General features: G+C 45.2%; 1 protein-coding gene across 1 annotated transcript in view; it reads right to left on the bottom strand.

Annotated features, from left to right (window-relative positions):
- Window positions 1-11523, bottom strand: part of LOC113965509 (TGF-beta receptor type-2-like) — a 31692-nt gene extending 20169 nt beyond the window's left edge. Inside the window, exon 1 of the mRNA XM_027679037.1 lies at window positions 11358-11523. Coding sequence (XP_027534838.1) covers window positions 11358-11409 — 52 coding nt within the window. The 5' untranslated portion in view covers window positions 11410-11523. The remainder of the gene's footprint in view (window positions 1-11357) is intronic.
- Window positions 11524-12291: the final 768 nt, after the last annotated feature.

The following is a 12291-nucleotide window of genomic DNA, read 5'->3' as shown; positions in this document are numbered from 1 at the left end:
TTTATATTATTTCTCTTGGATTTATTAAGCATTATGTAACTGGCTAACCAATCCCGCATGCGATGCAATCGTGGCTGATTTCATGTCAGTGGAAAGTAAACAAAAAATTGCTCTGAAGTGGCTGAACTGAAATCCATTTCCACATGCAAAGTAATTCCTGGAGGATCTTCCCCATCTCCTCATGGCTACTTTGCATCCAAGCTCTCATGCAACCCATTAGAAAAGAGTTATGGAAAAATTGCACACAGAACACAACAGTGTGTTACAAGCAAAAATTATTAAGATGAAGCTTATTTTACGTAAACATTTTTAAAGCAACTTTGTGGATTTCTGGTGCCCCTCGAAATGTGTTACTATTGCCTATTGCTTGTCTTTTAGCTGGATAACTCCTTCAAATGTCAAAATTATTCACCGAAGAAAGTTTGGCATGAAAGTTTGAAAAACACGGCAAATCCTGAGGTCTTGAAGCCCAGCAGGACCCAGCCCAACATGACCAGGAAGATGTTCTCCCTTGCTGAGCTTTGGAAGTATCAGGTGAGACAAAAATTATACCCCATTAGACTCTGAACTCAAGCTCTCTCCCGGGAGCCCTTTCTTTCTGGTTTTATGGGCAACATCCTTCCCATTAACACCAGTTTGCACCCAGAGATGTTGAGCTGAGGATAGGGGAATGTGGAATGGATAAAACAGTAGTGGCCTAGTGGCCACTAGTGGCACTATTTCATTTGTTGTTCCTCAGTGTCTGAAACATTCAGCAATGCCTGAAAATTTTGTGTATTTCTGGATCCATTTCACCAACACACTTCACTGAAACATCAATATAAAGTTGGTGGCTGGGGGTTTCCTGGTTGTGTGTTATTTGCATTATTTTTCAGTAAGCCCCTATGGCAGCCAAGCACCTGCTTCACCTGGGGAAGAAGCTAAGCCCAATTAAGGTGAATTGCTGTATCAGACCTGGCTGGGCTGATGGATCATGGGACACTTGCCACATGGAACATGTGCCACTTGCTGGGCTGCAATTTGAACGAGAAAGTGGCACAAAGTCATGATCCAGGGTCAGATGATGGTTGTGAAAGGGCAGGATGGGACAGCCCTGAAAGTGCAAATTCACAGCTCCATGTGGGTGTCAGCCTTGTGCTGACTCTCTAGACGAGCAAAGTTGTCCCAAAGCAAACAGGGAAGTTAGGGGTTTGTCCACTGTTCTAGAGGCTAGTTTACTTCTTTGGTAGATGAGCAGGGATGCTTTGCATCCTGCCTTAGAAAGGTGGCTCAAAGGAGGGTTGAAGTTTAGCACAGGACAGGAGGCTAGCACAGGAGTCCCTCACACTGCACAGGACATCAGCTTAACAGTGGACTTTTCACTCCCTCAGTGCCGAGTGCTGGCTGTTGTGGGTCGCTGTATAATTATGGCCGGTACCTCCAGAGCCATTACCACACCAGGCACAAACTTCCCTGGCAGACAAAAGCAGTTGTGAGTTTGCCCAGTAGTAACTGTACTTATCCCATCAGGTGTTTGGCAGCAGCTGGTTAAAGACTGGGCTTTGAAAGTCAGATGTGAGGAGCCATGACACAATCCAAACTTCATGGCCATCCTGTGCCTGAAGGTGCAACTCAAGACCTCAGCTGGCAACAAGTCCCCCTCATTGCACCTATGACCCCATTCCTTTATTTTTCCTATCTTTTGCTGTCCTTTCTACCTACGTGTTGTATTGGAAAAGCCTTGAGAGAGCAAGCCAAGCCAGCAGCACAGCCTAACAAGTTTGGGTCTGAGAGGAAAAAATCCCACAGCCAGGGGTCAGCCCATGTATTCAGGCAGTCCCGTGTGGTTACCTGCACCAGAATCACTTCACAGCCCCATGGCCCAAGCAACTCCCACCAGCCCAGACAGCGTGTGATGGGAACATGCCATTTCTCCTTGTCAGATGGAAAGCAACTTATTCAGGGTCTGAGGAGGTGGGGAAATGCTGAGTTTCAGCAGTTCATAAGTAGTTTTAGCAGCTCTGCCGGCACCTCTGCTTGTCTGGGGCTTTGCAATGCATTAGCATATGTCATGGCATGAAGTGCATGGGCTGCCAGTGGGGTCTGCAGAGGGCTAAGCTGCCACATCCCCTGTGGAAAGTGCCTTCTGATATTGGTGGATTTGCATGCCATGTTTTCAGAGAGCTCTGAGATTTGAGCCCTTTGAAGAGCACTTTGCAGTGATCCAGTTTTGACTAAATTCTTCTCTTAAAAATAAGTCCCTTTTCCCACCTCCCACACTGCTTGGGAGAAGGAGTCACAGCCTGGTCACATGCAGCTGGTTTGAGCTCATCTTGTCACAAGTCGCTGCAGAAATTGCTGAGTATTTTAGAGCACTTTCAGGACTGGGAGGTGAATGGCAGAAGGTGAGTCAACCAACTCCACACTGCTGCTGCCATAATTTTTGTTGCTCTTGTTTCTGCAGAGGCACCAAGAGTCTATCTTATATCCCATTTAACTGCAGCTTCTGCAGCTCATTCTCAGGAAGATGTTGCAAAGAGGAGTACCCCTTTTTACACTTAAAAAGCTGCAGCAAGGACCAAGGAGAATAAGCACATGAGCTGCAAGTAGGTAGCAGACATAGCTCTGTCTAACCTACAAATTCAAGTAAAACTATTGCATGGCAGTCAGGGGGTTTTTACCATTATCATCATATTATGCTCTGGAATTCAGTTTTGTGTACATTTTTCAAGCTCTGCAGGAATCCTGGATCTCTGTGAATAGATGGAATTGAAATTTAAAGATATCATCCAAATAGGTAAACACATCAGAAACATTATCTGGGTCACATTTGGGCAATGGAGTTCACTCTGTTTTAAGTGCAAATGGTTTACTGATGATTTAGATGAACTTCCTGAGGAGTGTTTGAAATTCCTGGCACACGTTTGGTTTGCCATCTGCTAGAAGGTCTTTGATGAGCCCGCAAAGAGACGTTAGACTGGAGCTGCTCTTCATGTCTAGGTTGGACTTTTCGTGATTGACTAGTTTGTTTTTTTTTTTTTTGCATTTATATTACTTTGATTCCCAAGGAATCAGATCAAGTGGGGTTTGCAAGGGACTCTGTGACAAGCTGCTGGGGCAGGGATGCTCTGTTAATTTTCCGTCCATGTGCTGTCATCAACTTGTACCAGCACTGCCAGTTCTTTATGTCTGCTAAAATTATTATGTAGAGTTGAGTTTTGCCCTCATTTAGATCGGATCTAGCAGTAATTAAGTAATTTGTGCTGTCAGAGGGAACTTGAACTTGAGGCTAGCCTGGATTACAGACACAAAATACTTTTTCCCTTCTCATAAGTGTCCCACATTTAGCGTGTAAATAGACGGTGTGTTCTTCTCTTTCATGCCTTTCTTGATCTATTAAAAATATCTTTTAGAGAGCTTGTGTTGTAACCTACTAAAAAGCACTGCACAATAGGGTTGAATTCAACTTGAACATTTTCCATTTTCTAAAGCAGAAGAGAGCTATGGTAGGAGGGCAGAAGGAGCAGGGGTTTGGAAAGGAATTTTTTTGAGGTATGGAAAAAAATTTTCAGGTATGTTTCTGTTGACAGAGCCCGAAGTGCTTTTCCTCTGCACATAAGAGTAACAGGAGCTTTCTTGTCTTTGTGATGCCTCTCAAGAGATCCCACTTGCAGGAGAAGGAGAAGATTACCACAAGTCCCAGCCACTGAGCAGAGCTGCAGCACAGCTTCAGAGAGACTTGACAGCTAGAGGGGATGAGGTGCAGGGGGCAAAGCCGCTCCTCCAACATGGAGGAAACGATGAAGAGTGGCTTCTCTATTCACCATCTTCTGCTCCGAGATCTCATCATTTTGCATAGTGCACTGCCTTTTCAACTCAGCATCCTGCCTCTGGACACCTTCTGAAACATGGTGAGTCTGAATATTGCTGAACAGCACTTCTGCCCCAGAACTGCCTCCCAAGCTACAGCCTGTTGCAGAGCTGATAGCCCTGGCGAGGGTGAAAGGAAAGCTCAGAGGCTTGTGACGCTGTTTTACAGCAGGTGAGCACAGGGCAAAGACACAAACCCACAGTGAACGCGTGCTGAGATCGCACCCCCAAGCGAACGGCCTCTGCCTCTGGTGGGAACATCTGCGACCATTTTCTTCCATCGAGTGCCTTTTGACATATTAAAGACATGGCAGGAACTGAGCTCCCAGGGGATCCATTGGTCTTATTTCTGTGGATGCTTGTACCCTGGGTCTATTTGAAGAAGGATGATTCATTCAACTTCTTGAGCTTATGGCTCTGTGTGTCACTTCCCATTGTAAGAAGAAGGGTCTTGTTTTCTATCATGGACTGGTTGGGGCTAATTTTGGGACAGATCTAGTATGGAAAAAATGCTTTACACAGCAAGACAGCAGCTGATTCCATTTCTTCCATGCTGGATGCTGATATTTAGAGTCTCCCAGGCAGGAAGTTTTATCAAGCAGCATCAAACAGATGTTCCTCATCCTGTCCCAGCTGCATTGACTGGCAACCTGCTCTGTCAAACACTCACTGGGGACACAGGCATTCATTCTCCATGGACAGCATTTTACTAAACAATCCACCTGAAAACAGCAATGGATCTTTTTAAAGAAATAGCTATACCAGTGTTAGTTGTAAAGACACCAGAAGCACTTGCAGTCATGGCACTCCCAAAAACTGTTTCCAGGAAGGGGTCTGAGCCACTGATTTTGCAGGAAAATAAGAGAAATTCTTCTCTGGATTTTCAGTGCTGGACACAGCATGAATTCACGTTGGCAATAGCATCTTTCTAATGGGGTGCATGGTGCACTATGGCAATGCAGGACACAGCCAAGCCTTCTGGTTTGGGATGGCTGAAATTAGAAGGGGTCAGTATCAAAATCCCAGGGTTTTGCATTGCTGATCTAAGGAAAAGTCCCCTCTTAGTAGCCAGGAACTTCAGCAGATGTCTCTGGGCCTCCCAGATGCAAAGATATAAGTGTTATTCACAGAGTGAACATCTTCACAGGGGTGTTGGAGGAACTGAAAAGATTAGGAGAGACTCAGATATTGGAGAGATATCAGTCAGTGTTAGCTCTCAGGGGGTTTTTCAGGGCTCAGCCCTGCCTGGACCCCAGCCCATGGTAATAAACCAGCCCTGTTTGCTGGCTGTCATGGTTGTGCTAGTTCCCATTGCTGGTACAAACCCATCTGTACTGTTTTGCATGCAGGGCATGCATTAGGGTGTGTGTGATGGTCCTGGACTCTCCAGCTCCCAGGCGTGGCCAGAGGACGTGCCATCATATGCTGCAAGGGCAGGACAACAGCTCTTTGCAGGCTGAATGAAGGCAGGCTGGCATTTCTTTCAGAAACCTTCAGGCCTCATTAGAACTGATTCTGGAGCCAGCGTGGAAGCTGCTGAGCACAGTTTTCTTTGGACATCTACTTATTTAGAAGGACTGGAGTTCTGGATCCAGTGGAGAGTAAATGACATAGAGCTAAAGGGAACATTTCCATCCCCAATGTGGCAAGATAAGAGGTCTTCCCACAGACAGAGCATGTCCAGTATGATGTTGCTTCAACCACTTTGAGAGTTGTTGCCTGCTTTGAGAGTGGCAGGGGTGGAACTGGAGCGCAGGGCTTTGCAAAGTGACACTTGGCAGCTGCCACCGCTGGAGCTGCACATCAGGTCCCCACGACAGCTTCTAATCACAGAGTGCAAATGCTGAAAAGGTACTTTAAAAAAAAAAAGTTTCAGTCTCGAGTCCAAATAACCCTGTGTAGTCATGGGTAGCACTGAGTTGAGGCATGTCCTTGGTCTGCTGGAGTTCACACGGGCGGTAGCCCCCCGTCCAGCGCAGACTGGCGGGCTGCAGTGCACAGCTGGACACATTAATTACCCCAACGCCAGGATGCATTTGCTGTAGTATAAATCAGCTGTCGTTTGTCAGGCATGTTCCTGGCTTATCAATGGGAAGGAAAACACTGCAGTGGAACAGCTCCATGAAAGGGTAAGTCCTGGAGCGGTGTAATTGGCGGGAGCATGGGCTGCAGAGGGGATCGCATGATAAGCAGGCACTCCCACTTCTCCTAAAATTTTGACAGTTACTAGCAGCTGGCAGGAGAGTTTCAACCCTACATGGACCGTAGTAAAAAGATGAACCAACTGATGAAGAAGAAATAAGACTCTGATGGACGCTACAGATCCTTTCCGGAGGCAGGATCACGACAGTTGACTCTGAATTCAGGGATGTGCATGCAAGCAGGGCCAAGACAGCTTTCAGCCATCCCTTCACTTCCCCTTGAAGATCCCTAAGGAAATGTTATCCCACAGTTGGGGTCCAGCACAGAGATAATGTAGCTGTAATCCCCAGGTTTGATAGGGCAGCCAGCCATCAGTGGTGTTATCTCCCCTCTGCGTGGAGGCCCCTTCCAGCACGAGGCTTTCACTTGGCACACAGCTCTAAACATGGGATGTGAAAGAGCAAAGTGTGTGGGAGCTGCTGATTTTGTCTCCTTGGTGGGACTGTTTTTTTTAATAAAAAGATCAGATGTTGCACTTCCTTGAAAACACGACAATCTATGGGAGAGTTCATTAGTTTATGGCAAGTTGTAACACTGTGGAGCCCGACAGAAAGCAAATGTTATTGCAAAGAGTTATCACTAAGGGGAGAGGAAAACAATGTCCTGAGGAAATAAACTCGACAGAGCAAAACACGGAACAATATAAAGCCATGGAGTACAGGCAGTAGAGCTGAATATTTTCTCAGAATAAAAGCCCCCAGTCACCTGTTTTTAATACCAGTGTTTGCTTTCTGCATATTCAGGGAATATGTGGGATACAACTGTCCAGAACTCCATCTCTAATGAGAGTAACAAGTATCATGATTGCAGCTGGCTGAATTTATTTACTACTGGTACACAAAAATGTCTTTGTGACCATTAATAAATAGTGATAACACCAGTAAAACACCAGTAAGCATCAATTTTACTGTTGGTTTGTGGTTTTATTTGTTTGGGAGTTTTTTGGGGTTGTGGAATTATATTTCAAAAAGGACTTTCCTCCACAAAGCTCCCACCAAAACACAGATTTGAGCAGCTTTAATGATGACCAGCCTGTCTCAAGTCTGAGAAAAGCTGGAGGTGCTAGGGGAGAGGAAATGCCAGTTTTTGTAAATCTGACAAAGCTGTACGCTGCCAATCTTCTTAACCTTCAGTTAATCTAAGTTACACCAGACTGAAACAGTAGTATTGGGTTTGGAGAAGTGTAAAGCTGAATTCAAAATAATACATTGCTTTCCTTGCTCAGTTTCTTGCCACTTGCAACACTGCAGAGGACTCCAGTTCTGCATTGTCAGGGTTTTTCTTGTGTTTTCCCCTTTCATTTCCTAGCTGGAGAATTTGTTCCAGCTTTGTTCTTATTTAGCCTCATGGTAGGACACACAAGTTTCTCCTTCAGGCAGTGGGATGCTCTGCCTGCTCCCAACCCAGCTACTTACACCCAGCCAATGTGGGGCTCTTGCAGCCCCTTGGTTTGTTTTGAGGGAATAATTTCTTCCTTGGTGTTTTGGCTGGCTTAAATCAACACTAAAGCAAAACATAGTGCTACTTGAGAAGGACTCTAACAACCAACCCCACAGTCCTGCGTCCTGGGGTAGGCAGCACCCACCTCCACACGCTGCAGAGACTGGGAGAAGAGGTTTGCTCAGCTGCCCCGGCTCAGCCTTGGACCTGCAAAGCCCCTTTCTGCAAAAGGATGTATTTGCCTGTGAAATGGAGGGTGACTCCTCCTTTGCCCTATTTCTTCCCCCATCCCCTCACCAGCTCACATTTGACCCCGTGTTCCTGAATTGTGCATACATTAGTGTTGGGGTGCAATTCCAACAGCTCCCCTGCCCAAAGAGTGGGCTGGCATTTTGGTGGCACTATGACTCCTGGTTTTAGCTCTGCTGACCTCAGAAATAGGAAGCCAACTTCTTGAACAAGCTGCCTAAGGAGCCTGGGATAGGTCAGAGATTTCTTGGGCAGATCAAAAGCCAGAGATGTTTTTCTGACAGCCCTGGAGCTCCCTGTCCTGATTTATGAATTATATACACTCTATATATTTAGCTGAAGAGGCTCACTGGGGGAACAGTTTGTGTAGGCAGGAAAGAGCATATGGCTTCAGAGAGCCACCATCTACCAGGAGATAACCCTCAAATGTACTCTCTGTGGAGCCATCAAAGTTCCATGAGGGACCATGACAAAGGGACCCCTGGAGACTAGGCAAAAATGTTAGGATATTTTAGTAGACCAGCATTTTAATAGGAGACTGAGTTATGGGGAAGCAGACCCAAATCCCAGAAACTGGGAGATCTAGACTTGGGGCAGCAGACCTGCAACCTCCCCTCAGTTCAAAAATCTTCTTTCTCTTACAGCTTGCTCTGCCATGGAAGTCCTATGTGCCTCGGCAGACTTTGAGTTTCATCTCCTCTTTTGGAGGTTGGATGCCCAAAGACACTCTGCCGGGGCTCTTCACGTCCTGAGAGCTGTCGTCACACCAGTGACACTTAGCTCACGCTCTTGAGGTTGTCTCCACAGGTCAGAGGGTTGTGGTGCTTTGTTGTCCTCTCTGTGAGATGAGACTGTTCAGCCCCATGCCTGCTTGTCCAGATGTGAGTCCTGTTCCTAACAGATGGAGCACAAGGGAGACATTCCCAATACTGATACAAAACAGGGCAGAAAAACTCCCAATTCTTAACTTTAAGGCCAGAGTGTTTCCATGTGCACAATACAGTAATCCTGATATCAAGTCTGTAGCTTCTGTATGGGTTATAGTTCCAAGCAGATAGTCTTGTAGTCTTGAAGGCTTTGAGCAACAAAAATCCACCATGTCCCCAGCCTGAGTAATTACTTGCTGGAACAACTTTACTGTGTTGTGCTCCAACACAAATGCACCCCATTTTAGCTTCCAGTGTGTACATCTTGTTTTTCCACTGCTCCATAGAAGAGGAAGCCCTCTGCCAGAAAGCATCTCCCTGGGACCTGGCTGTAGATGGCTCACTCACCTTCCAGCTCCCTCCTGGCCAAACTGAGCCCTCAGTCCCCCACATCGTAAGACAGTTTCCCAGTTCTGAATGATCCTTGTATTTTTTTTGTCCCGGGCCAGGTAAGTCCAGGACTGCCTGGGAAGGATTCTCTGCTCACCTGTGTGAGGGTTTGTGTCAGCAGCAGTGCAACTACAGCTCCTGTCTGCACCTTCTGCTGAGAAAGTCATGCAAAAATGCTGCCCTCCAGCAGCCACTGCCACCAGGGAGGAGTTTAAGGGTGGATATTTTGAAGCCTTGCTGGGGCTGGCCGGGGAGAATTAGGGAAATACAGTGGTCTGTCAGACTACAGCCCTTTATTCCATCGTGTATGGACCAAAGTGGTCAGAGGTGCTGTGTGATGGCCACTTCACCATGTTGGTGATTCAAGGCATAGAGACAGGCAGCATGGAGCACAGACTGGGGTCTCTGCTGCCCTGGTGTAAACTCTTAGGGAGAGCAGCAAAGTTCCTAAAGATGCTCAGCTGGAGTCTGAACCATGTTCTCTATGGCAAGTCTTAAATCTCTGTGCTAAGAGAAGCAACTTTGCTGCTGTCATCAGGCTAGCACTGTCACTCTTAAAAGAGAGGCTGATATGGGTTTTTGCTTGAAGAACAGCTGAATGTGTATATTCTGTCTCTTTGGGGAACTTGCTGTTCCCTTCTCTTTTAATGTCAACGCAAAGTGGGCTCCCAGGGTACTTTTACTGTCTCAACATGACTGTAGGGTCAACCTTATCACTAAATGCAAGGGAAGTGGATGTAGTCTCAGAAAACATCTATCACTGATGAACTGAATCACAGAGAACAAGCCTTGGCTTATTTTTTTTTTCCCATGCAGAGGCAAATTTTGTCATCATATCACTCACATAACCTTTCAGATGAACTTAGTAATCATGATATGTTTTGGTTTGGCTTCTTTCAGATTAAAACCTTGCCTTTCAGAAAAAGGAAACCATAAGTTAAATAACTCCAAAATTAGGTATTTCTGAAGGATAATTAGTGGTCTTCTTTTTTACCAAAAACAACTCAGGACTGTGCTTTAAATAATACCTTGTAGTAATTCCTGCTCCAACTGCAATTAAGTTAGCAGGATGTTATCGGTATAGCATCCTACATTTCAAACCATACTTTTGGGTATTATCTACAATAATGAATACTATATATCTCCATAACTTTTTGAAAAATCAACCAGAGTTTGTGTCCTAAATCTCCCCATCTGGTTCTCTCTGCTTCAACAGTTGCTCCCAGGGTTGTGTTTGCCTACACACAAACTACTCACCGATCATTCTTTTATTCCCTGTTCTTGTAGATAGGGGGACCCACATAAAGTGAATACAGATACAGATCCCTGCCCCCAGTTATTTCATTTGGATGCAAAAATACTGGTGTTGTAATCCTCCTACTTCATTGCTTGGAGAAAAAAGCAATTCTAGTTGCCTTGAAATTTCTATAACAAGGGGAACAGGTCTGTGTTGGTCAGAGTTCACTTTAAAAAGTGTCAGTGTCCATGCAAATATATAAATATACACTATATAGGGATATATGCGTGTATACACATACATAGGCTCTGTATATACAGAAAGACACACACACATACTTAGGAGATGTGTATATAACACTCACTTATACACAAATCCATTCCCCATTATGAAACAATCATCAAGATATAAACAAGAAAAGTTAAACCACGGATGGGCACATTTTCAAGTGCTGCTGGAGGGTTTTATCTACGGTACTGAAGAAGTGCTATCAAAACTGAAACAGGGCATTTATTACAAAGAAATCTTTACGTAAGTGCTGGAAAGGTTTGCCGAATAACCAGATGTTGTTGCAAAGACACTTCTCCTCCCCCTCTCCCCACTTCTTCCCTTCTTTAATAGTTCGATTAATTCCGTGCATAAACCAGGTCTGATAAAAGTTCTAAGCTGCAAACTTCACCACATCTGGACACTGTCGAAGCCAGATCGTTCAGCGGCGCACTTCAGTTGCTTTTAATCTCCCACAATAAAATAAAAACTTCCAACAAGTAATGCTGACCTATATATATTTTTGCACTGTAAACACTGACATCTGCGAGCTGCTCCAAGCGAGCACGCAGCACTTTCCACCAAGAGATCGCTCGCCCTTCGCCATAAGAGCAACACACAGCTGATGCAGTTGCAGCAGCGTATTCTACTAAACTCTCAGCTATTTCCAATCCTCTGGCTAATTGCTGTCAGGGGAGAAATCAAAGATTAGCTGTTTTGCTGGAGGAAGGAAAAATAAATGACTTCTCAGAGTATGTTGCTTAACATTGCCTAACCAGAAACATTTTTCTACTCACAAAAGGAGAGCAGCAGTAAGGGAAGCAGACTCGGACTCCTTCGGTAACCCATTTCTGGATCCCACTAGCAACAAGAAACCCGGTTTCACGGCTTTGACCAATTCATCTTCCCTCGGTGGAGCCAGTCTCCTGCAATTCTGCTGTCAAGCCCGGAGCCCCGAGTTTGCGAGGCTCCCAGCCAGGCTTGCCGGGAAGGCGGATCCAGCCGCTAAAGCCCAGCTGTGCGTGGGGTCCGCCCAGGAACTGCAGTTTATGAACAAACTAAGCCTGACTCTCCTCTCGAAATATATACAAATATGGGAGGGGGGAGCTGGGCAAAGGAGTCAGGCTCTGAGAAAAAGAGTTTGATTTTTTTTTCTGATGACAATGCGGAGTTGCTCCTGGCTTCACACGGCCCAAGGATCTTTGAAGGGGACATAAAGTTTGCTGTGTGCATCTAATCAAAAAGGCATGGGTACTCCTGCACGACTCTTTCATCTGAATAAAGCACGAAAGGTAACGCTCCAGTATGCTGAGCTGCAATTAACTCACTACTTTTCTCTTTTAGAAATTATCTTTTAAGTAAGCTTCAGTGGGCTACATTTTTAATAAAAATAATTAGAAGTTTTAGGGCGCTTTTTCAGAAAGACCACATCAATATGAGCTTAGCCTAAAGTAGGTGCTTTTGACCCATTAAAGCAGCAGGATTTAAACATACATGTTTTCCTGAAGCAGGGCCTAAAATAATAACATAGAGCATTTCTCCCCAAAATCCAAACTGCTATAAAAAACTTGTAAGAAATATTATCCCACTTGCAAAAGGGAAACTGTGAAATGTAGCAGAGTTCTGTCTTGCCTTGGTTGTTAACACAATCAATCAGTGGCAAAAGGTGGAGTAAAATCCTCAAACTCTTGCCCTATGATCTACCCCAATCCTTCAGATCAATGTATTCGA

This window comes from Neopelma chrysocephalum, unplaced genomic scaffold, assembly GCF_003984885.1.
Source record: "Neopelma chrysocephalum unplaced genomic scaffold, ASM398488v2 Primary Assembly neopelma1_44, whole genome shotgun sequence".
Taxonomy (NCBI): domain Eukaryota; kingdom Metazoa; phylum Chordata; class Aves; order Passeriformes; family Pipridae; genus Neopelma; species Neopelma chrysocephalum.
This window is presented reverse-complemented; position numbering and strand designations above follow the sequence as displayed.